This window comes from Ruditapes philippinarum, unplaced genomic scaffold, assembly GCF_026571515.1.
Source record: "Ruditapes philippinarum isolate M1 unplaced genomic scaffold, ASM2657151v2 ctg43_1_1_1_1, whole genome shotgun sequence".
NCBI lineage: Eukaryota > Metazoa > Mollusca > Bivalvia > Venerida > Veneridae > Ruditapes > Ruditapes philippinarum.
Window position 1 is genome coordinate 125,320 of NW_026854262.1, and position 27,024 is coordinate 152,343.

The 27,024-nt window shown below is 35.3% G+C and overlaps 1 protein-coding gene across 8 annotated transcripts in view; it reads left to right on the forward strand.

Annotated features, from left to right (window-relative positions):
• LOC132739560 (lysine-specific demethylase 6A-like) overlaps positions 1–27,024 on the forward strand; it is a 115,165-nt gene that overhangs the window by 77,323 nt on the left and 10,818 nt on the right. For 4 of the 8 annotated variants that reach the window (XM_060727272.1, XM_060727273.1, XM_060727271.1 and 1 more), the window contains exons 4-9: positions 157–272; positions 819–918; positions 10,512–10,714; positions 11,231–11,304; positions 13,796–14,003; positions 20,159–20,290. In XM_060727272.1, coding sequence (XP_060583255.1) covers positions 157–272; positions 819–918; positions 10,512–10,714; positions 11,231–11,304; positions 13,796–13,979 — 677 coding nt within the window. In that variant the 3' untranslated portion in view covers positions 13,980–14,003; positions 20,159–20,290. Of the gene's footprint in view, positions 1–156; positions 273–818; positions 919–10,511; positions 10,715–11,230; positions 11,305–13,795; positions 14,004–20,158; positions 20,291–27,024 lie in introns of those variants that run through there. The other 4 variants (XR_009627024.1, XR_009627025.1, XM_060727275.1 and 1 more) reach the window with 3 other exon arrangements.

Below are 27,024 nucleotides of genomic sequence, written 5' to 3' on the forward strand. Positions count from 1 at the left end.
ATATTTAATGTATGTGTAATATAAAGAGATATGTAAGGGTCTATTACATGACAGAAAACAAGCTATGTCATGTAATGAAAAAATAAATGTTTGTATACAAAAATAACAGTGATTGTACTAATCAGTAATCTCGGTACATTTCTAATTTTCTCAAAGGTAAAACTGGTATAACTACAAGTATTCTGGGAGACAGACCGCCGCCACGCCCTCCAAGTCCACCCAGGCCACCACTCCCCAAAGATATACTCAATCCCCCAACACCTAGTGTATATGTAAGTATTATCTGAGAAATTTTAAGAAATGTTTTTTATGCTTTTTTATTTATATGCAAACTTTTCAAAATTTATGCATCACAGAAAAACTAAGACAATAATTTTGTCTTCAAATTTTGAAACTATATTTAAAAACTTAAAAATAAAAAAATTTAAACCTAGTTAAGAAAATGTCAGTACTACCACTGTTAATTGTGTTTAGTTATTATTAAAAAAGCACTAAGCTTAGAAGTGTAGAATTGATGCATAAAGTTACTGATGTCAATAAACTAAATTATATAATATATGACATCAATTAAATTGCTTCAGCAAAATTTAGATCCATTATGTACTTATTATACTGGAAAGTCTGAAATAGTACATCTTTACCCATGATCATACAATATTGTATATTGCGTGTATTCAGTAACTTTCCTATCACAAAGGCTTATGGCCATCATAAATTCATTTCTGCACATCTGAATTTTAACTTTGCATTTCCAAACGTCAAATGACTCAAAGTAAATAACCCATTTCCTAAACATTTGTGATATTATATTTATCTAGCTGGAATTTAAGAAGGACGCCTTCTCTCCAGAACTTCAGCAGTATTGTCAGTCCCAACCAGTGGTGGTCATCCGAGGTATGGCGGTAGCACTGAAACTGGGTAAGTTGGTCTGTCTTTTCCTCTAGACGAGTCTGATGTAGACTTCAAACAACTTGCCCCTAATGTCTGTTGGTTTTTTAATCCATTTAGGGACTTTGGATTCTTTAATGTGAGGAAGCTATCCAGTTAGATAAACATTTGTGGTTCTACTCATGTGCCCGTTGGTGTCTGAAATAAAGCATAAAAGGGCATGTGATGTCTTCCTTTACCACTTAAGCTGGAAAGTCGCCATATTATCTATACTGTGTTGGTGCAAAGTAATACCCAAACAAAACAATAAAAAACGGTTCTGACCTAATAAGCATAAAATTCGGTTTTTCCCAGATTGATATATCAAAATTCTCAAATTTGGCTGCAATTACAACCCTTATTTTCTTAAATTTACTCTATGCAATTTTTCAGTTTTAATTATATAAAATAAGTTTGGTCACTTAAAAATTCCTCATTTGGATGACAAAATAATTTCCGAGTTGTGTGGACATGGGCCAGTTCTAATTAAGGATGTAAACAACACTGTTTGCTGAATAACTTAAGATAGAATATAAGTTAGTGTAAAATGTCCAGGAGAGTGTAGGCAGATAACTCTGTTTCTCTTAAAAACCAAAATAATCAAGAGTTGTCTTTCTTATTCTGAATATGAATAAATTGATCGGAATTTAAAAAGGTTTCATTTAATTATTTGAAGAAGGTTGTTGTTTCTGTCAACCTTTGATAGGATGATTTTCCTTTTTCAAGCCTCATGTGCCATATTTGGGATCATAAGGTAGAAAAATGACTTTTAAATCAACTATAAATCTAAAAAAAAAATCATAAAAAAAACATGTTTTCTCAAACATAAGTAGAAACTGATTTTCAAGCAATTTAACTTATAGCCATAATTTATAGGGAAACCTTTGATGATAGTTTTGATACTTTGTGAAAGTTGGGGAAATTTTTTAATTTTAACTGTTAATGATTTTCCGCTTATCGATTGAACATTTATAGATATTTATAATATCCAATTTTAGTAACAAGGAAGTAATCGACATGTAGTTGGATTTTTAGCTCGACTATTCGCAGAATAACCGAGCTAATGCAGTCACCCATTTGTCGTCGTCGGCGTCCCTGTGGTTAAGTTTTTGCATGTAAGCTGGCTGGTATCTCCATAACTACTGAAGAGAATGGATTGAAACTTCACACACTTGTTCTCTGTGATTTTCTAAGATGATTGGCACAAGTCCCATAACTCTGATTTGCTTTTTTGTGTCGCCTTGAAAAGGTGACATAAAGGGGTTACTTTTGTCGGCGGCGTCGGCGTCGTTGTCGGCGTCCCCTAAAGCTTGTCCGGAGCATAACTCAGTCACTATAAGTCTGATTGACTTTAAACTTGGTATGCATGCTTCTTTCAATAACCCGAAGTGCAGTGCACAAGGACCAGTACTCTGAAGTTCTTATTTTTTGAGTTATTGCCCTTTGTTAATTTTCATACTTTAATTTTGTCCAGGCCATTTCTCTTCAACTAAAAAAGCTATGGACTTGAAACTTCATAGGATGATAGATCTCATTAAGAAGAAGTGCAGTGCACAAGAACCGGTACTCTGCACTTCCTAATTTTTTGAGTTATTGCCCTTTGTTAATTTTCATACTTTAATTTTGTCTGGGCCATTTCTCCTAATGTATAAAAGCCATGGACTTGAAACTTCATAGGATGATAGGACTAATTAAGAAGAAGTGCAGTGCACAAGAACAGGTACTCTGCATTTCTTATTTTTTGAGTTATTGCCCTTTGTTTATTTTCATACTTAATTTTTGTCCAGGCCATTTCTCCGAAAGTATAAAAGTTATGGACTTGAAACTTCATAGGATGATAGATCTCATTAAGAAAAAGCGCAGTGCATAAGAACTGATACTCTGCATTTCTTATTTTTTGAGTTATTGCCCTTTGTTGATTTTCTTACTTTATTTTTGTCCTGGTCATTTCTCCTCAAGTATGAAAGCTATGGACTTGAAACATCATAGAATGACAGATCTTATTGATAATAAGTGCAGTGCACTGAAACTGCTGCTCTGCACTTATTATTAGCTCACCTGTCACAAAGTGACAGGGTGAGCTTTTGTGATCGCTTTTCGTCCGGCATCCGTCCGTCCATCGTCCGTCCGTCCGTCCATAAACTTTTACTTTAAATGACATCTCCTCATAAACCACTAAGCCAATTTCATCCAAACTTCACAGGAATGTTCCTTTGGTGGTCACCTTTAAAAATTGTTCAAAGAATTTAATTCCATGCAGAACTCTGGTTGCCATGGCAACCGAAAGAAAAAACTTTAAATATCTTCTTTTAAAAAACCATAAGAGCTAGAGCTTAGATATTTAGCATGAAACATCTTCTAGTGAGTGTCTACCAAGTTTGTTCAAATAAAAGCCCTGGGGTCAAAATTGGCCCCGCCCCAGGGGGTCATTGATTTTCCCTATATGCATATAGTAAAAACTTAAAAATCTTCTTTTAAAGAACCCAAAAAGCTAGAGCTAAGATATTTAGCATGAAACATGTTCTAATGGGTGTCTACCAAGTTTGTTCAAATAAAAGCCCTGGGGTCAAAATTGGCCCCGCCCCGGGGGGTCATTGATTTTCCCTATATGCATATAGTAAAAACTTAAAAATCTTCTTTTAAAGAACTCAAAGAGCTATGGCTAAGATATTGAGCATCAAACATGTTCTAATAGGTGTCTACCAAGTTTGTTCAAATAAAAGCCCTGGGGTCAAAATTGGCCCCGCCCCAGGGGGTCATTGATTTTCCCTATATGCATATAGTAAAAACTTAAAAAATCTTCTTTTAAAGAACCCAAAGAGTTAGAGCTAAGATATTTAGCATGAAACATGTTCTAATAAGTGTCTACCAAGTTTGTTCAAATAAAAGCCCTGGGGTCAAAATTGGCCCTGTCCCGGAGGGTCATTGATTTTCCCTATATGCATAATTAGTAAAAACTTAAAAAATCTTCTTTTAAAGAACTCAAAGAGCTATGGCTAAGATATTTAGCATCAAACATGTTCTAATAGGTGTCTACAAAGTTTGTTCAAATAAAAGCCCTGGGGTCAAAATTGGCCCCACCCCGGGGATCATTGCTTTTCCTTATATGTGTAAAGCAAAAACTTGAAATCTTCTTTGAAAAAACCCAAATAGCTAGAGTTTAGATATTAAGCATGAAACATCTTCTAGTTAGTGTCTACAAAGTTTGTTCAAATAAAAGACCTGGGGTCAAACTGGCCCGGCTCCAGGGGTGTCATTGTTTTTAACTATATGTGTATAGTAAAAACTTAAAAAAAAATCTTCTTTTAAAAAGCCCAATGAGTTAGAGCTTAGATGTTTAGCATGAAATATCTTCTTATGGGTGTCTACCAAGTTTGTGCAAATAAAAGCCCTTGGGTTAAAATTGGCCCTGCAATGTTGGGGGGTGGGGGGCCTATATACAGGTGAGCGACCTCAGGGCCATCATGGCCCTCTTGTTCTAATTTTTAGAAATTGCGTCATTTTTTCTATTTTTAGAAATTGCATCATTGTTTCTATTTATAGAAATTGCGTCATTCTTGCTATTTTTAGAAATTGCGTCATTTTTTTCTATTTTTAGAAATTGCATCATTTTTTCTATTTTTAGAAATTGTGTCATTGTTGCTATTTTTAGAAATTGCGTCATTGTTTCTATTTATAGAAATTGCGTCATTGTTGCTATTTTTAGAAATTGCGTCATTGTAGCTATTTTTATGCCCCCCTTCGAAGAAGAGGGGGTATATTGTTTTGCTAATGTCAGTCTGTCTGTCGGTCTGTCGGTCTGTCCGTCGGTAGACCACATGGTTTCCGCTGATTATCTTGAAAAGTATTTATCACAAAGTCTTCATATTTCAGATAGTGATTGGTCATCACTAGTAGATGACCCCTATTGATTTTGGGGTCACTAGGTGAAAGGTCAAGGTCACTGGGGCCTTAAATGTCAAAATGGTTTCCGCTGATTATCTTGAAAAGTATGTATCACAAAGTCTTCATATTTCACATAGTGATTGGTCATAACTAGTAGATGACCCCTATTGATTTTTGGGTCACTAGGTCAAAGGTCACAGGGGCTTTAAATGTCAAAATGGTTTCCGCTGATTATCTTGAAAAGTATGTATCACAAAGTCTTCATATTTCACATAGTGATTAATCATCACTAGTAGATGACCCCTATTGATTTTGGGGTCACTAGGTCAAAGGTCAAGGTCACAGGGACCTTAAATGTCAAAATGGTTTTCACCGATTATCTTGAAAAGTATTTATCACAAAGTCTTCATATTTCACACAGTGATTGGTCATAACTATTAGATGACCCCTATTGATTTTGTCACTAGGTCAAAGGTCAAGGTCACAGGGGCTTTAAATGTCAAAATGGTTTCCGCTGATTATCTTGAAAAGTATGTATCACAAAGTCTTCATATTTCACATAGTGATTGGTAATCACTAGTAGATGACCCCTATTGATTTTGGGGTCACTAGGTCAAAGGTCAAGGTCACAGGGGCTTTAAATGTCAAAATGGTTTCCGCTGATTATCTTGAAAAGTATGTATCATAAAGTCTTCATATTTCACATAGTGATTGGTAATCACTAGTAGATGACCCCTATTGATTTTGGGGTCACTAGGTCAAAGGTCAAGGTCACAGGGGCCTTAAATGTCAAAAGGGGTTTCCGCTGATTATCTTGAAAAGTATTCATCACAAAGTCTTCATATTTCACCTAGTTATTGGTCATAAGAAGTAGATGACCTCTATTGATTTAGGGGTCATTAGGTCAAAGGTCAATGTCACATGGGCCTTGAATGTCAAAATGGTTTCCGTTGATTTTACCATAATTGAACACTTCCATGTACCCATTTTTGGCAAGTTTATGTAATAAAATTATCAATTATGTGAGTCAATGGCTAGAAAGGGGGGTATATGTGTCGTTCGACATTCTTGTTAGAAATTGCGTCATTTTTTCTATTTTTAGAAATTGCGTCATTGTTGCTATTTTTAGAAATTGCATTATTGTTGCTATTTTTAGAAATTGCGACATTGTTGCTATTTTTAGAAATTGCGTCATGTTGCTATTTTAAGAAATTGCGTCATGTTGCTATTTTAAGAAATTGCGTAATGTTGCTATTTTTAGAAATTTGCTTAATGTTTCTATTCATATATATATACAAAATATATAAACAAAACTTATGTGACAAGACAGACCAACTAAATTTATAAAAAGGAAACATTAAGATATGTTCAAACCTTTCTATGTTTGCGTTTAGAAAAAGTAAAAAGTCGAGCGTTGCCCCCGCCCGGCGGTGGCTCTTGTTATCGTTTATAACGAGATCGGTTTTAGCGAGATATCGGTTACAAGGTACATAATTTCGTCGTCCCATGCGTATTTTTCAGAATTTTAACGAGGTCACTACATTTGCACTTCGTCTGCATCAGTTTGTCAACTTGAGAAAAACAATGATGACCAATAAGGTCAAATAAGGCAGGCCTAGACATTAACTTTTGAATCAGGTTGTCCTTATGGGCAAGTAGTTTTTAATACTACTTGCCCTGACCTAAGACTTACTTGTCCTGACTTAAAAATGGTAAAAATGTATCAATCAGAAAAGACAAACAAGCTCATACATTAATTAATTATTACTTCTTGTATAAGGTCATGTTAACATAATGAACTAGACATATTGTTTATGAAATTGATTGTTAGTTACACACAAATATTTTTGTATTCAGTAGTTAATCTAAAACATCAGTTCATCAATCATCATCCAGGCTAATAACAACGGCTACGTTCATAATGTTGTTATATTAGATAAAACAATAAATCATTTTTAATGCAAAAACTTTATTTAACAATTATATTTAAAGATCAATACGATTATTTGCATATTTTCAATGATATCTTTGCATGCACGCATCAAAATTAAAATGACAGCATGACCCGGGAATTACCTTGTACAAAATTAAATATAGTCTATTATTAGAACTGGGAATAACCTTACCGCGGCGCATGCTCATATTTTTGCTTCCGTTTCCTATATCAACAAATGTACATGACAGTAGTGTATTCACATTATTAGTCCCCTACCGGTTTATTAGTCCCCTACCGGTTTACCGGAGGGGACTTTAGGTTTACCCTCCGTCCGTCTGTCCGTCCGTCAGTCAGTCCATCCGTCCACAAAACTGGATCCCGCGATAACACAAAAAGTACTGAAAATATTTTAATGAAACTTGGTATATGGTTAGATGGCAGTATGGAGATTATGCACGTCTTTTTCTTTTCTTCCTATGTTGAAAATTCTGGTTGCTATGGCAACAAATAGACTGAAAATATGGCAAATTTTACACATAACCTGGATCCCGCGATAACGCAAAAAGTACTGAAATTTTTTATGAAACTTGATATATGGATTGATGGCAGTATGGAGATTATGCACGTCTTTTTCTTTTTTTCCTATGCTGAAAATTCTGGTTGCTATGGCAACAAATAGACTGAAAATATGGCAGATTTTACACATAACCTGGATCCAGTGATAACGCAAAAAGTATTGAAAATATTTTTATGAAACTTGACATATGGGTAGATGGCAGTATGGAAATTATGCACATCCTTTTCTTATCTTCCTGTGTTGAAAATTCTGGTTGCTATGGCAACAAATAGACTGAATTTCAAGATTTCTGATTCTAGTTTTTAAGTTTTTTCACTATAAGTTCTTTATTTCTTAAGGTATTTTCTTCAAACTTTAAAAATAAGTTGCTAGTCATCAACCACATCATATGTGACAAAGTTTACAACTCTAGCACAAAATTTATCAGAATTACCTCCCTTGAACTTAAAATTTTCATGAAAAAAAACATTGTTTTTTTTAATAACTTCTTTTTTTCTGAACGTATCTACTTCAAACTTCATATAAATGTTTCTTATTATCACTCAACATTTGTGAGTGTTCAATACTCTAGCAAGACTATTTCCAGCATTATGCCCCTTTTGAACTTAGACTTTTTTTTGAGAAATTGGTAATTTTTACTCCAACTTCTTCAATCATGATAGAATTTTCTTCAAACTCCCACATCATTATAATATGACAAGGTTTATAAATTTAGCATCCATATTTCCAGAATTATCTCCTCCTTAAACTTTTAATTTTTCCTATTTGTTCTTTTAACTTTCATTTACTTCAATTTCAAAATAAATATTCAATATTCATACCTTCATTACTAATTGTTCTTTGTTACACTCACATCATGTATGACATCGTTATCTCCTTTTTTTTAAATTTTGCTTTTAAAATGTTATATTTTGATAACAGGGATATTTAAAAAATAACTTTAGACTGTCCTTCAGTCCGTCTGTCTGTCTGTTCACTGTGATCACTTTTAAAGAACTTTTTCAACAAATTTACTTAAAATAGAAACATAAGTGAATGGCCAATGGCCCTTCAGAATGTTGCTTGGGCTCTTACCGGTAGGGGACTTATGGATTGCTTGCAATACTATGATAATTGCTTGTTGATAATGATTCATGGTGTATTTTTGTTTTACAGATGTTTATAAATGAAAAGATGTTTTTTCTATTTATTTTGTACATGCATTTTGTTAATGATGCTTTTTATTTTCACTTGCCCTGTTGGACAAGTGCTTTTCAAAATAACTTGCCCTGACCAAACTTTTAGTTGTCCCGGGCAGTCGGACATTCGTTAATGTCGAGCCCTATAAGGAAGAAATTATTGACGCGGGGCGAGATAATGGGTCGAGCAATTAGCGATCAAATGTGTCAGCCTTGTTTTGTCAGCGCTCCGGGCTAAATTGTCCTTAAGGTGACGAAATGTCATAACAAAACAATTTCATTGAGTGATTAGCACAAAGGAAGCGGCTAATTTCTTGCGGTGTTATTCGGTGTTCGTGAGAAATGCACTGCGTGACTTTTGAAAACGAATTTAAAATGTACATATTAATGAAAATACACACGCGGGTAGACGTAGGTTGTGTTTTCATGTTTTGTTTAAATTCTATGATAGCTAGATATATTTATATACATGTATATTTAAATAAAACAAAAACTTCTGATTGCAAAGAGTTACCTCCCATTATATACTCTTCAAAAAGGATGCACGCGAAAGCAAAAGTAGAAATAAATGATGTTCGACGGTGTCGGATTTCTCAATTTGTTCTGTCCCGGTTATAACGAGACCCGGTTATAACGAGGAATCGTCAGAAGTCCCGACGATCTCGTTGTTTCAGGAGTGCACTGTATGTGTATAGCAAAAACTTAAAAAATCTTCTTTGAAAAAACCCAAATAGCTAGCGTTCAGATATTAAGCATGAAACATCTTCTAGTGAGTGTCTACAAAGTTTGTTCAAATAAAAGCCCTGGGGTCAAAATTGGCCCCGCCCTGAGGGTCATTGGTTTTCCTTATATGTGTATGGCAAAAACTTAAAAATCTTCTTTGAAAAAAACCAAATAGCTAGATTTTAGATATTTAGCATGAAACATCTTCTAGTAAGTGTCTACAAAGTTTGTTCAAATATGCCCTGGGGCTTAAACTGGCCCGGCCCCAGAGGTGTCATTGTTTTTAACTATATGTGTATAGTAAAAACTTTAAAAAATCTTCTTTTAAAAAACCCAATGAGCTAGAGGTTAGATTGCAGGAAACATCTTTTTGTGGGTGTCTACCAAGTTTGTTAAAATAAAAGCCCTTGGGTTAAAATTGGCCCTGCCAAAGGGGGGGGGGGAGGTCATTGTTTTTCATTTTATGTGTGTAGTAAAAACTTAACATCGTGAAACATCTTCTAATGAGGGTCTTCCAAGTTTGTTCAAATAAAAGCCCTGGGGTTTAAACTAGCCCCGCTCCGGGGGCCTAAATACAGGTGAGCGACCTCAGGGCCATCATGGCCCTCTTGTTTTTTTAGTTATTGCCCTTTGTTATTTTTCATATTTCATTTTTGTCCTGGCCATTCCTAAACTACATTGTTCACAAGGCGACACATCCGACTCGCGGAGTTCTAGTTTACATAATTATGCCCCTTTTTCGACTTAAAAATTCTTGGTTAAGTTTTTGCTTGTAAGCTGGTATCTCCATAACTACTGAAGGGAATGGATTAAAACTTCACACACTTGTTCTCTGTGATTATCTAAGATGATTGGCACAAGTCCCATAACTCTGATTTGCTTTTTTACATAATTATGCCCCTTTTTTGACTTAGAAATTCTTGGTTAAGTTTTTGCGTGTAAGCTGGTATCTCCATAACTACTGAAGGGAATGGATTGAAACTTCACACACTTGTTCTCTGTGATTATCTAAGATGATTGGCACAAGTCCCATAACTCTGATTTGCTTTTTTGCATAATTATGCCCCTTTTCGGACAATTTTATGTATTCATTTAGGTAAGCATTATTATACTCAATGAAACACCTTTGTGACAACTTTTCGAACAGTCGAGCGTTACTGTCCTCCGACAGTTCTTGTTATTTTTATCGTCTTTTGGGTAGCTGTGCAAAAGATTTTGTAACCTGTATTTATACACCTTTTCAACATTTGATGTGATATTAATCAAAATCTGTTATATTGCACAGACTTGGGGTTATTTTCCACAAAGAGTCTTGTAGAAGCCAACGAGGAACATGGGGTTGAAGTACGTACACAGAAGATGCAAGCACCGGATGAGAACAGGGACCAGTTTGGCAATAAAGTCTGGCACTGTGACAGCACTAGGAACCACACGTCTATAGCCAAATATGCCCAGTACCAGGCAGCCAGTTTTCAGGAATCATTAAGGGTAGGTGCTATTGTTTTTATTATACAGTGAAACTAGATTATAGCGAACTTGTTAGGACCTTGACATTTTGTGTGCAATATGCAAGGTTTTCGTATAACCTGTATAAGAAATAAGTATTTTATAAACAACCAATTTCTAGCATATATATATATTGAACAGCTTATTACATGCACCACAGTCTGAAAATAATTATCGTTATTTCTTAAAACATTATGATAATTATAAAGTCAAGAATGAAATTAATGTTTAATAGATTTGAATCAACTTGTTACCTTCGGCCTCTGTTGTTGAGTGATTATGGTCCTTGACTTCAAATTTCTTCAATCTCATGGTTGTGGGTTTAAATCCTATTAGGGACATATTCTTTTATGTCAGGAAGCTACCAAGCTAAATTTAAAGGGGTTTATAATACTACTAAAACACTGTATTTTGATTGAATTCACTTAGCCCAGTTTGGTCTTCCTCCACAAAGTCTGAAAGATCTCACTATTTTAATGTTTGTACTTGTATATCCAGGAAGAACAAGAAAAGGCTAAAGGAATATTTAAAGAATCTGACAGTGATTCCAACTCATCTATATCTTCTAAACTGTAAGTTAATTCTGCTTGTTTATTTTCTATTGGCTTATTTTCATTTTTCTCTTGACAAAATTTCTAAATATTCTTTATTTAAATGTGAAAGACTAGTAACTTTTTAGCTCACCTGAGCATGCTCAGGGTGAGCTTTTAGGATCGATGATTGTCCGTCGTCCGTTCACATTTAGTTGTTAACACTCTAGCGGTCGCATTTTTGCCTCAATCATCATCAAACTTGGTCAGGATGCTTATCTAGTTGATAGCTCGGATGAGTTCGAACATGGGTCATCTCGGATGAGAAACTAGGTCACAAGAGCTAAAAATAGAAAAACCTTGTTAACACTCTAGAGGTCACATTTTTGCCTCAATCATCATCAAACTTGGTCAGAATGTTTGTCTAGGTGATAGCTCGGATGAGTTTGAACATGGGTCATCTCAGATGAAAAAGTAGGTCACCGGAGCTAAAAATAGAAAAACCTTGTTAACACTCTAGCGGTCACATTTTTGCATCAATCATCATCAAACTTGGTCAGGATGCTTATCTAGTTGATAGCTAAGATGAGTTCGAACATGGGTCATCTCGGATGAAAAAGTAGGTCACCAGAGCTAAAAATAGAAAAACCTTGTTAACACTAGCGGTCGAACATGGGTCATCTCGGATAAAAAAGTAGGTCACCGGAGCTAAAAATAGAAAAACCTTGTTAACACTCTAGCGGTCACATTTTTGCATCAGTCATCATCAAACTTGGTCAAGATGCTTGTCTAGGTGATAGCTCGGATGAGTTCGAACATGGGTCATCTCGGATGAAAAAGTAGGTCACCTGAGCTAAAAATAGAAAAACCTTGTTAACACTCTAGCGGTCACATTTTTGCATCAATCATCATCAAACTTGGTCAAGATGATTGTCTAGGTGATAGCTCGGATGAGTTCGAACATGGGTCATCTCGGATGAAAAAGTAGGTCACCGGAGCTAAAAATAGAAAAACCTTGTTAACACTCTAGCGGTCACATTTTTGCATCAATCATCATCAAACTTGGTCAGGATGTTTGTCTAGGTGATAGCTCGGATGAGTTCGAACATGGGTCATCTCGGATGAAAAAGTAGGTCACCTGAGCTAAAAATAGAAAAACCTTGTTAACACTCTAGCGGTCACAATTTTGCATCAGTCATCATCAAACTTGGTCAAGATGCTTGTCTAGGTTAAAGCTCGGATGAGTTCGAACATGGGTCATTTCGGCTGAAAAACTAGGTCACAGGAGCTAAAAATAGAAAAACCATGTTAACACTCTAGAGGTCACATTTTTGCATCAATCATCATCAAACTTGGTCAGGATGCTTGTCTAGGTGATAGCTCGGATGAGTTTGAACATGGGTCATCTGGGATGAAAAAGTAGGTCACCGGAGCTAAAAATAGAAAAACCTTGTTAACACTCTAGCGGTCACATTTTTGCATCAATCCTCATCAAACTTGATCAAGATGCTTGTCTAGGTGATAGCTCGGATGAGTTAGAACATGGGTCATCTCGGATGAAAAACTAGGTCACAGGAGCTAAAAATAGAGAAACCTTGTTAACACTCTAGTGGTCACAATTTTGACTCAATTGTCATCAAACTTGGTCAGGATGCTTGTCTAGGTCATTGCTGGGAATAAATCGAACATGGGTCATCTCGGATGAAAAAGTAGGTCACCTGAGCTAAAAATAGAAAAATCTTGTTAACACTCTAGTGGCTACTGTTGTGATCCAAATATTCTGTTAATTGGTCTGAAAGTTTGTTTTGATGATTTCTAAGTCAAGATCGAACATGGGTCATCTTGGATGAAAAACTAGGTCACACCGCCCAAATATGGAAAAACCTTGTTAACATTCTAGTGGTCACATTTTCGACTCAATTATCATCAAACTTGGTCAGGATGCTTGTCTAGGTAATTGCTTGGATGAGTTCGAAATCACATGTGAAACTAGGTCACCGGAGCTAAAAATAGAAAAATCTTGTTAACACTCTAGTTGCTACTGTTTTGATCCAAGTATCCTGGAAATTGGTCTGAAAGTTTGTTTTGATGATTTCTAGGTCAAGTTTGAATATGTGTCACCTGGGTAAAAAACTAGGTCGCACTGCTCAAATATGGGTAATCCTTGTTGACACTGTTGTGGTCACATTTTTGACTCACCTGTCATGAGACTTGGTCAGAATGCCTGTCTAGGTAATTGTTTGGATGAGTTTGATAAGTCAGGTGAGCGATCTAGGGCCATCATGGCCCTCTTGTTTAATAACTTTCACCTGCTAGAACAGAAAATGTTTAACCTTTGCCACCAGTATAGAGCCAGGCCAGCCTGTTTATTTGTGCAGTCTGACTAGGCTCTATAATGTTTGCTAACGAACATCAAACTTACATCTTGACATCTCCAGAATTGATAATGGACTGTTCCAAAAATGGGAATCGGACCAATCCAAGTGATAAATTCAGGGGATTAATGATTATTACATGTTCTTATTTATTGCAGTCGAAAGAACCCAAAAATGATAAAGTTCGGAACGAACGTGGATCTGTCCGATCATAAGAAATGGGAAGTACAACTGAAAGAGTTGGCAAAGTTACCGGCGTTTTGCCGTCTTGTGTCAGGAAGTAATTTACTCAGTCAAATCGGGCACACAATCTTTGGTATGAAACCGTACAGCTTTACATGAAGGTCCCAGGATCCAGAACTCCAGGTGATCATTCTATTCTTTTTGTGTTACTTTTGAAAGGTTTTAACTGTTAATTGTTTGTCTAAATGTGGACGCAACTTTAAACATTTTGTCTAAAAGTGGACAGCAACTTTTAACTTTTTGTCTATATTTTAACACAAGTGTTTACTTTTTGTCAAGATATTAACATTTTGTCTGGTCAGAAATTTGACTCATCTTTAAACATTTTGCCTGAATGTTAACACGACAGTTAACTTTTTGTCTAAATGTAAACTTTTTGTCTGAATGTTGACTTTTTGTCTGAATGTTGCCACAGAAGTTAACTTTTTGTCTAAATGTTGACACAATAGTTAACTTTTTAGCTCACCTGTCACAAAGTGACAGGGTGAGCTTTTGTGATCACTTTTCGTCCGTCCTTCCGGCGTCCGTCTGTCCGTCGTCCGTAAACTTTCACTTTAAATGACATCTCCTCATAAACCACTAGGCCAATTTCATCCAAACTTCACAGGAATGTTCCTTTGGTGGTCACCTTTGAAAATTGTTCAAAGAATTTAATTCCATGCAGAACTCTGGTTGCCATGGCAACCAAAAGAAAAACTTTAAATATCTTCTTTTAAAAAAACCCAAAGAGCTAGAGCTTAGATATTCGGCATGAAACATCTTTTAATGAGTGTCTACCAAGTTTGTTCAAATAAAAGCCCTGGGGTCAAAATTGGCCCGCCCCAGGGGGTCATTGATTTTCCCTATATGCATTAAGTAAAAACTTAAAAAATCTTCTTTTAAAGACCCCAAAGAGCTTGAGCTAAGATATTTAGCGTGAAACATATAGTAATGGGTGAGTACTAATTTTGTTCAAATAAAAGCCCTGGGATCAAAATTGGCCACGCCCCAGGGGGTCATTGATTTTCCCTATATGCATAAAGTAAAAACTTAACAATCTTCTTTTAAAGAACCCAAAGAGCTTGAGTGAAGATATTTAGCATGAAACATGTTTTAATGGGTGTCTACCAAGTTTGTTCAAATAAGAGCCCTGGGGTCATTGATTTTCCTTATATGTGTATAGCAAAAACTTAAAAAATCTTCTTTGAAAAAAAACAAATAGCTAGAGTTTAGATACTAAGCATGAAACATCTTCTAGTGAGTGTCTACAAAGTTTGTTCAAATAAAAGCCTTGGGGTTAACAAACATTATACATACACATATCTACGCATAACCATATTCCTCCACATATATATACACTTCCATATGTATACACATATATATATATCGGTACACATAGACACATATGTATACCCCCATATATACATACAATTACATAAGTACATATTCACAATGAGGATCACATATATATATATAAATTCTAGACAGAGTAGACAAGTTTCCTACATACAGTAAAGTAATAGTCTAAGTAAATCTGAAATGGTTCAAGGGAGGAAACTTTGTTATGAAATGAAGAATATTATATTCTTTTTATGTCCCTTGAACTTTGATTGTTATCACATAAAAATTGTAAACTTTTGACTGTAATTGAAGGATCAATTATAATTAAAGTATTATTATAAAAAATAAGTTACCAATTATAGTTTCAATATATTTTCTTAGGTATGTCATCAGCCATCAGAGCTTATGGCTAATGTAAATCATTTCTCATTTCTATATATATCAAATGCAAAAATAATATAAGGTACAATCCAATAATTGATCATTTTAATTATATATATAATAATATATATATTATGGATCAGAACAGTTTATGCATTGGAAAGTTTCTCAAAAAAAATCACTTAAGCTAATGCATTTGATCTTTATGAATCTTTCACAAGTAATCTTATTTATTATCACAAAGATTGTCTATATAAAATAATTACTAGTCTTTGATTATCAAATTCTAGCGAGGTGATTTTTATGCCACCGCAGCATCTACGATGCGGTGGCATATAGCGATTCACCTGTGTGTATGTATGTTTGTGTGTTATATAGATTATATAGTGAACTTAAAAAATCTCTTGTGAAAAACCACTAGTCCAATTTCAACCAAACTTGGCAGGATTGATCCTTGGGTGAAGGGCTTCCAAAGTTGTTCAAAGAATTTCATTCCAATTTCCATGCAGAAATCTGGTTGCCATGGCAACCAAAAGGAATTATAAGAATAAATTTAAAAAATCTTCTTGTAAAGACCCAAAAGGCCTAGAGCTTAGATATTTTGCATAAGGCATTGTCTGGTAGACCTCTACCAAGATTGTTCAAATTATAGCCCTGGGGTCAAAATCGGCCCCGCCCCGGGGGTCATTGATTTTCACTATATGTGCATATAGTAAAAACTTAAAATACCTTCTTGTAATGACCCAAAACGCCTAGAACTTAGATATTTTGCACAAGGCATTGTCTGGTAGACCTCTATCCAGATTGTTCAAATTACAGCCCTGGGGTCAAAATCGGCCCCACCCCTGGGGTCATTGGTTGTCCTTATATGTATATAGTAAAAACTTATAGTAAAAACATTAAAAAAAATCTAGCAATTGACAAATGCTAGAGGTTAGATATTTTGCATCAAACATTGTGTAGTGAACCTCTAGCAAGATTGTTCAAATTATAGCCCTGGGGTCAAAATTGTCCCCGTCCCGGGGTCATTGATTTTCAACATATACATATAGTAAAAAATAAAAAAATCTATATTTGTTAAATGATATCATCTATAGGTACTCTACAAAAGTTATTCAAATTTTGCCTCTAGTGTCAAAATTAGCCCCGCCCCGGGGGCCATAGGTTTTCCTTATATGTATATAGTAAAAACTTAAAAAATCATCTTCTCTAAATTTACAAAGGCTAGAGTTAAGATATTTTGCATGAAACATTGTGAAGTGAACCTCTACCAAGATTGTTCAAATTATAGCCCTGGGGTCAAAATTGGTTCCGCCCCGGGGGTCATTGATTTTCATTATGTACATATAGTAAAAAAAAAAATATTTTTGTCTGAAGGTACAAGGCATAGAGCTTTGATGTTTGCTATATAATATCATCTATAGGTCCTCTACCAAAGTTGTTCAAATATTTCCCCTGGTGTCAAAATTGGCCCTGCCCAGGGGCAGTGATTCTCATTATGTACACATAGTAAAAACAGAAAATAAAACAAATGTTTTCTGAATGGGAGACAGCTACAGCTTAGATATTTGACTTGAAATGTTGTTTGGTTGACCTGTATCAAGATTGTTTTGAATTAAACCCTTGGGTCAAAATTTTGCCTTGCCCAATGGGGACAGTGACCTACTTTCTTGTCCTTTGACGTACAGCAATGAAATTTTGACCATGTGCCCAGTGTTAGTTGTAAAATTAAACTTTGATATCAGGTGACCTAGATTTTGATTATTTGACCTACTTGTCCTTTGATGTATAGCTATGAAATTTGAACCATGTGCACAGATTAATCTTTGATATCAGCTGACCTAGATTTTGACAAAGTGTCTTACTGTGTTGTATTTTGATGTAGTCATGAAATTTAGGCTGTGTGAAATATGACCTTCACCACCAAATTCACTAGACTCAAGTGCATTGATATATTCCTACTCTGATCTTTTATTGGATTAACAATAGATTTAACCACTAATCTGATAATAAGAATTAGATTAGGTCAGGGATCTATGCATTATGACAATCTTAAATTGTAAAGAAACAAAAAAAATCTATTCCTACACTACTATTTAGTGTTGTATTAATGTGATGGCATAGCATTTTTCTCAAGTGCAATCTTGTTTCATTTAGCTCTCTTGTTTTTTCATTTACTTCAGCTTTTACCATGCTTTCTATATTCTTTTGCAGTTCACTGATTGCACTTGTAATTGATTTTGACACTATAAGTTCTATATCTTCCTTCTTTATCATGTGTTGTTAATCACCTTTCAATCCTTCTAGATTTTTTGTCATAATATCTAATTGATTTTGTATCAAAGTCATGTTCATACTTTTGTTGCTTAGGGTACTGTCATTGCTTACCTCTGATATAGGTCTTTTGGCTGGAGGTTGTTTTGTCCCCTTTGACACTGTTTTTGACTTACTATTGTTTACATTGTCCCTACTATCTTGACCTGATCCCTGACCTTTACCTGACATTGTGTATGTTTTGCTATTGTCCTGTTATTTGATTTATTTATCACCTAGTTTAATCCCCCCCACACACACAGGTTAAATCCCTATACATGTATATAATCCAAAAACTTAGTTTTTACACAAAGAAAAAAAGTTTTTCTTCAAATATCTCCAAAACTTTTTATCATATTTTTACTATATTCCAGTATCATACACATTTATTAATACACATCTATTTGATATAAATTTTATCACTATTAGATCACTAGAAAACACATATTTTTGCTAAAAATGAAGAGCAAATTTATTTCATCTTACTACTGAAAAATGCCTGTCAGTTATGTCTCTTAAATTAATTTTTGATTTTAAAGTTTATACGGAATAATTTTTTTTATACTACTATAATTTGAATTAAATGTTACAGGATTGATATGTACCTCAAGTACCTGTGCACATATAAAATAATTTTTGGTTGAATGATTTCGGGCCAAGTTATGGCACTTGTTTTTTTTGTGTTTTTTTTTTAGCTCACCTGTCACAAAGTGACAGGGTGAGCTTTTGTGATCGCTTTTCGTCCGGCGTCCGTCCGTCCGTCGTCCGTCCGTAAACTTTTGCTTTAAATGACATCTCCTCATAAACCACTGAGCCAATTTCATCCAAACTTCACAGGAATGTTCCTTTGGTGGTCACCTTTAAAAATTGTTCAAAGAATTTAATTCCATGCAGAACTCTGGTTGCCATGGCAACCGTAAGAAAAATCTTTAAATATCTTCTTTTAAACAACCCTAAGAGCTAGAGCTTAGATATTTGGCATGAAACATCTTCTAATGAGTGTCTACCAAGTTTGTTCAAATAAAAGCCCTGGGGTCAAAATTGGCCCCGCCCCGGGGGGTCATTGATTTTCCCTATATGCATATAGTAAAAACTTAAAAAATCTTCTTTTAAAGAACTGTAAGAGCTAGAGCTAAGATATTTGGCATGAAACATCTTCTAGTGAGTGTCTACCAAGTTTGTTCAAATAAAAGCCCTGGGGTCAAAATTGGCCCCGCCCCGGGGGGTCATTGATTTTCCCTATATGCATATAGTAAAAACTTAAAAAATCTTCTTTTAAAGAACTGTAAGAGCTAGAGCTAAGATATTTGGCATGGAACATCTTCTAGTGAGTGTCTACCAAGTTTGTTCAAATAAAAGCCCTGGGGTCAAAACTGGCCCCGCCCCGGGGGTCATTGATTTTCCTTATATACATAGCAAAAACTTAAAAATCTTCTTTGAAAAAACCCAAATAACTAGAGTTTAGATATTAAGCATGAAACATCTTTAAGTAAATATCTACAAAGTTTGTTCAAATAAAAGCCCAGGGGTCAAAACTGGCCCTGCCCGAGGGGTGTCATTGTTTTTAACTATATGTGTATAGTAAAAACTTAAAAAATCTTCTTTTAAAAAACCCAATGAGCTAGAACTTAGATGTTTTGCATGAAACATCTTCTTATGGATGTCTACCAAGTCTGTTCAAATAAACAAATAAAAGCCCTTGGGTAAAAATTGGGCCGGGGGGCGGGGGACTGGGGCTATATACAGGTGAGCGACCTCAGGGCCATCATGGCCCTCTTGTTTAAGTTTGTCTGGCCTTCTTCTCTTATACTATTTAAATGAAATGTTTCAGTTTTGATAAGTACTTCAAGTACTTGCTCATAATTGATTAGTTCTGGATTGAATGATTTTCTGTTGAATGAATTATAGCCCCTTAATAAAATATATTTTTAGAAAGTGTGCATTGTTCAGCATCATCAGTTTGGTAATTCACCCTTTCTCCACCTTCAAACATCTTAACAATCAGTTTTCATTCGTAACAATATCTCCAATCACCCTTAATTGGCTATCATCAGGTGACACATGTGATCACTGATTGCTCTTGTTGTATATATATTTTTGTACATTTCAACTTGCAGGTCCATTGACCTGTGGTGTAAACTGGTTGTGCAGCTTTGCTTTTCTACTTGATGTTGTTAAAAGTTGAAATACATGATATTCTTATATTGTACATCTTGAAACAGAAACAATAAGTCTTTATTATGCTGGTCGTCAATCATTTTCAGCAGACATACCAAGCAGCATTCTTCAGATAGTGTCACTACCTACTGCCTTCTGTAAGAGATTCATCCGAGTAGTCCGGTCATGATAGCAGTCCGGAGTGATGACCAGGCAGACCAAACTACATCTCAAGGTAACCACAGAAATTTGTAGATTTTAGAGAATTATGCATGTTGGCATATAAAGACTTGGCAGAATGTACAAACATTGGTTTTCGAAGAGATAGTTATAATATTTTTTTAGCTCACCTAAGCTTGCCCAGGGTGAGCTTTTAGGATAGTTGAATGTATGTCGTCCGTCCACATTTGTTCGTTAACACTCATGCGGTCACAGTTTTGCCTCAATCATCATGAAACTTTGTCAGGATGCCTCGGTTATTGCTTGGATAGGTTTAAACATGGGTCATCTCGGATGAAAAACTAGGTCACAGGAGCTAAATAAAAAAATCTTTTTCACACTCTAGTGGCTACTGTTTTGATCCAAATATTCTGGAAATTGGTCTGAAAGTTTGTTTTGCTGATTTCTAGGTCAAATTCGAATATGGGTCAACTGGGGTCAAAAACTAGGTCACACCACCCAAATATGGAAAAACCTTGTTAACACTTTAGTGGTCACATTTTTCACTCAATAATCATAAAACATGGTCAGGATGCTTGTCTAGGTAAATGCTCCGATAAGGGCGAACATGGTTTTATCTCAGATGAAAAAATAGGTCACAGGAGCTAAAAATCTTGTTAACACTCTAGTGGCTACTGTTTTGATCCAAATATCCTAGAAATTGGTCTGAAAATTTGTTTTGATGACTTCTAGGTCAAGTTCGAATACGGGTTACCTTGGGTCAAAAACTAGGTCACACTGCCCGAATATGGAAAAACCTTAACACTCTAGTGGTCACATATTTGACTCAACTGTCTTGAAACTTGGTCAGGATGCTTGTCTAGGTAAAAATTGCTGGGAAAAAGAAATTCAGTCGCAACTACTCGGCCCTTTCCGTCAGTCTTCTTGATTTGGTTTTTTACTGATTAGGGGAAGTGACCGCTGCGGGGATTTTGGTTCTCGGCATTAATGACAGCGCAAAACAGAGACATGGTGTATACAAGTGCGGATCAAGAAGGGGAGCCACGCACATAACCCCAAGTGTCTGTGAATGTTTGTGCATTCTTGCCAAGTCTTTATATGCCTATACTAGTATTTATTATATACCTATAAATTTTCTCCCTAAAATACACGCAAATATTGAAGCGCAAATACACTTCAACGGATAGAAATTTCCGTATTATGTTAGTGACAAATACGGTACCATATATGGAAGTGCCGGACTATTTTTGACGTTGGTTCCGATCTTAGCTTTGTATAACGTTGCATTTGAAAACGGGAACAAAATTATTCAAGGCGTGGCCAGTTTGCAAGAATTATGTATTCACCCGTCAGTCATGAATTTATTTCTTGACAACTACATTTCATTTTCTGAATAAAACGAAACGGTATAAAATAAAAGGAAAATTATGTTATAGTAGCTTTCTGAGACTATCGCAACGTTGGAAAATTGATATCTCGCTCGACCTTCGGTCTCGCGAGATATCAATTTTCCACTGCTGCTCATAGAAAAATTCAAAGCCTCAGAAAGCTACTACAACATAATATTCCGTATATACTTTGTTTAACCAATTACACAATATACACGCCTTTTAATAGATAGAAAAATAGATAAGTTTTTATGCTCCCCGAAAAATTTCGGGGGAGCATATAGTTGGCGCCTTGTCCGTCTGTCCGTTCGTCCGTTGTCTTGTCCGGAGTATAACTTGAAAACCCTTGGAGATCATTTGTTTAAACTTCATACAGTGGTAGAGGGCATTGAGGGGGAGTGCAGTGTCAAAGAACCATAACTCTATTTTGCCCGGTTTTTGAATTATCTCCCCTGATAGAAAAATCTTGTCCGGGACATAACTCTAAAACTATAAGAGATATCAACATGAAACTTTGTAGGTGAATAGATCTCAATGGGTAGATGTGCAGTGTATAAGAACAATAACTCTTTTTGTCCACAACAACAACAACAATGCATATTGCGTGTTTCTATTTAAAGAATTGCGTGTTACTATTTATAGAATTGCATGTTACTATTTATAGAATTGCGTGTTTCTATTTTTAGAATTGCGTGTTCTATTTTTAGAATTGCGTGTTTCTATTTTTAGAATTGCGTGTTCTATTTTTGTGTCGCCTCTACGGAGTAGTGGCGACATATAGGGATCACTTCTCCGTCGTCTGTCTGTCTGTCTGTCTGTCGTCTGTCTGTCTGTCTGTCTGTCCATCCGTCCGTCACAAAACTTGTCCGGACTACTCCTCATAAACTACTGGTGCAATTTCATCCAAACTTTACAGGAATGATCAGTACCAAGTCTAGTTGTGCATATTGTCAGGATTTTCCGGTTCAATGATTTTTGTCAGAGTTATGGCCCTTTAATAATTTTTAATTTTAAAGTTTGTCCGGACTACTTCTCTTATACCACTAATGCAATTTCAATGAAACTTTACAGGATTGATCTGTAGCTCAAGTCCTTGCGCATATTGCACGGGTTTTCCGGTTGAATGATTTTTGGCCGAGTTATGGCCCTTTGATAAAAAGGTTTCTTTTTCTGTGTGTTGCCAGATACACAAAAGCTTGTCCGGACTACTCCTCATAAACTACTGGTGCAATTTCATCCAAACTTTACAGGAATGATCAGTACCAAGTCTAGTTGTGCATATTGTCAGCATTTTCCGGTTCAATGATTTTTGTTTGAGTTATGGCCCTTTAATAAATTTTCATTTTAAAGTTTGTCCAGACTACTTCTCTTATACCACTTATGCAATTTCAATGAAACTTTACAGGATTGATATGTAGCTCAAGTCCTTGCACATATTGCACGGGTTTTCCGGTTGAATGATTTTTGGCCTAGTTATGGCCCTTTGATAAAAAGGTGTTTTTTTCTGTGTGTTGCCAGATACGCAAAAGCTTGTCCGGACTACTCCTCATAAACTACTGGTGCAATTTTATCCAAATTTTACAGGAATGATCAGTACAAAGTGGTTAGTCTAGTTGTGCACTGTCCGTCTGTCTGTCCGTCTGTCACAAAATTTGTCCCAACATGAAATTGGCCATCATGAGGCGACACATGTGATTACTGATCGCTCTTGTTAGAATTGCGTGTTTCTATTTTTAGAATTGCGTGTTACTATATATAGAATTGCGTGTTACTATATATAGAATTAGGTGTTTCTATTATTGGAAATTGCGTGTTACTATTTATAGAATTGCGTGTTATTATTTTTAGAATTGCGTGTTTCTATTTATAGAATTGCTTGTTTCTATTTATAGAATTGTGTGTTTCTATTTTTAGAATTGTGTGTTTCTATTTTTAGAAATTGCGTGTTACTATTTATAGAAATTGCGTGTTTCTATTTTTAGAATTGCGTGTTTCTATTTTTAGAATTGAGTGTTACTTTTTTAGCTCACCTGTCACAAAGCGACAAGGTGAGCTTTTGTGATCGCTTTTCGTCCGGCGTCCGTCCGTCGTCCGTCTGGCGTCCGGCGTCCGTCCATAAACTTTTGCTTTAAATGACATCTCCTCATAAACCACTGAGCCAATTTCATCCAAACTTCACAGGAATGTTCCTTTGGTGGTCACCTTTAAAAATTGTTCAAAGAATTTAATTCCATGCAGAACTCTGGTTGCCATGGCAACCGAAAGAAAAATATTTAAATATCTTCTTTTAAACAACCCTAAGAGCTAGAGCTTAGATATTTGGCATGAAACATTTTCTAATGAGTGTCTACCAAGTTTGTTCAAATAAAAGCCCTGGGGTCAAAATTGGCCCCGCCCCAGGGGGTCATTGATTTTCCCTATATGCATATAGTAAAAACTTAAAAAATCTTCTTTTAAAGAACCCAAAGAGCTAGAGCTAAGATATTTAGCATGAAACATCTTCTAATGAGTGTCTACCAAGTTTGTTCAAATAAAAGCCCTGAGGTCAAAATTGGCCCTGCCCCAGGGGGTCATAGATTTTCCCTATATGCATATAGTAAAAACTTAAAAAATCTTCTTTTAAAGAATCCAAAGAGCTAGAGCTAAGATATTTGACATGAAACATCTTCTAGTGAGTGTCTACCAAGTTTGTTCAAATAAAAGCCCTGGGGTCAAAATTGGCCCCGCCCCGGGGGGTCATTGATTTTCCCTATATGCATATAGTAAAAACTTAAAAATCTTCTTTTAAAGAACCGTAAGAGCTAGAGCTTAGATATTTAGCATGAAACATCTTCTAATGAATGTCTACCAAGTTTGTTCAAATAAAAGCCCTGGGGTCAAAATTGGCCCCGCCCCAGGGGGTCATTGATTTTCCCTATATGCATATAGTAAAAACTTAAAAAATCTTCTTTTAAAGAACCCAAAGAGCTAGAGCTAAGATATTTAGCATGAAACATCTTCTAATGAGTGTCTACCAAGTTTGTTCAAATAAAAGCCCTGGGGTCAAAATTGGCCCCGCCCCAGGGGGTCATTGATTTTCCCTATATTCATATAGTAAAAACTTAAAAAATCTTCTTTTAAAGAACTCAAAGAGCTAGAGCTAAGATATTTAGCATGAAACATGTTCTAATGGGTGTCTACCAAGTATGTTCAAATAAAAGCCCTGGGGTCAAAACTGGCCCCGCCCCGGGGGTCATTGATTTTCCTTATATGTGTATATCAAAAACTTAAAAATCTTCTTTGAAAAAACCCAAATAGCTAGAGTTTAGATATTAAGCATGAAACACTTTAAGTAAATATCTACAAAGTTTGTTCAAATAAAAGCCCGGGGGTCAAAACTGACCCTGCCCCAGGGGTGTCATTGTTTTTAACTATATGTGTATAGTAAAAACTTAAAAAATCTTCTTTTAAAAAACCCCAATGAGCTAGAACTTAGATGTTTAGCATGAAACATCTTATGGGTGTCTGGTGTCTGTATGGAAGTCTGTTCAAATAAAAGCCCTTGGGTAAAATTGGCTATATACAGGTGAGCGACCTCAGGGCCATGATGGCCCTCTTGTTTAGAATTGCGTGTTACTATTTATAAAAATTGCTTGTTTCTATTTTTAGAATTGTGTGTTACTATTTTTAGAATTGCCTGTTTCTATTTTTAGAATTGCGTGTTTCTATTTTTAGAATTGCGTGTTTCTATTTTAAGAATTGCGTGTTACTATTTATAGAATTGCGTGTTACTATTTATAGAATTACTTGTTACTATTGATAGATTTGCGTGTTTCTATTTATAGAATTGCGTGTTTCTATTTATAGAATTGCGTGTTTCTATTCATATATATATAAAAAAAGAAGTTCGATTCCTTGTGTTGATCTCGTGTATAAAAAAAGTATGTTTTGGGAAATACAGAGTACAAAGTTCGTTAATTTTTATACGTTTATTTCTGTTAGCGCTTTCAAATGTTTTCACATATCTTCAGACAGTAACGTATAATATAAACATAACAAATATAACAATGGCGTAACGTTATATATATACAAAATAGATAAACAAGACAGACCAACTAAATTTATAAAAAGGAAACGTTAAGATATGTTCAAACCTTTCTATGTTTGCGTTTAGAAAAAGTAAAAAGTCGAGCGTTGCCCCCGCCCGGCGGTGGCTCTTGTTGCTCTTGTATTTAATATTCGCCCTTTTCTTTAACACTTACAAAATTTGCGTATAGCAAACTATACCGATTTATACCGAGACCGAGAAGGGTTTACATAGCGTGATTCCAGACCATTCTATTTGAGAGACCCTGATGTATGTAAATAGTAGATTATGATGAGATGTATTTTTACTAAATGAAAGATGCTATGCGTATTTGCGCTTTAATATTGGCGTGTATTTTAGGGAGAAATTTTATAGGTATATAATAAGTACAATGATATTGTTGTAATATATTTATGATGCCTAATTTTCTTTTCAGGCCCATTGTTTTATTGTATATACTACACCGAATAAATATCTAGCAAGAACCCTATTGTGTTGTTATACCCTGAGACATATATCTAGATAGATTGTCAACAAAACATTACCTGTTGATCAGATTTTTTTTCACCGACCGCCATCTTGGATTTTTTCCATTATGGTGTGACAAGGTGCAGGGGAGGCTCTTTCTGTCCACAACGCTAGCCACAATTTTAAACAACGAATGAATCCTTTGCATGACAAAATGAAACGAAATAGAGTACAGTATATATGGGATGAAAACCGTATATTTATATATATTATACCTCATTTGCATACGCCCTTCTATATTAAATATGACGTCATCCGGTCCATAAACCGCATACAGACCGGGGGCGGTCCATAATTCATATATGGACTGGATGACGTCATATTAAATGTTAAAGTTCGGGAGTTATTTTTGCTTGACAAAAATTGAATAACAAAAGAAGAGCATGATTTGTTTCCTGTATCGCTTGAAAATAATAATAAACCCGGCTAAGGTTTGAGATATTTCACACACTGAACACATAAATTATTATTTGAAAGCAAATTATAGTAAAAATGTCAGCAACAAAAGGGATGAAAGGATTTTGATTCGGTATAATATAACAAATAAAACATGGCCTTTCGGGCAAAATGCAAGTTTACGGACTGGTTGGTCAGACCTCGGAAGGTATATGTCCCTCAGCTGCGCTTCGGGCCATATACCTTTCTCAGTCTGACCAATCAGTCCGTAAACTTGCATATTGCCCTCTAGGCCATGTATTATTTATTAAATATATATAAATGTGTATGTATATATATATACAAAATATATAAACCATACTATGTGACAAGACAGACGGATTAAATTTATAAAAAGGAAACGTTAATTCTTTGT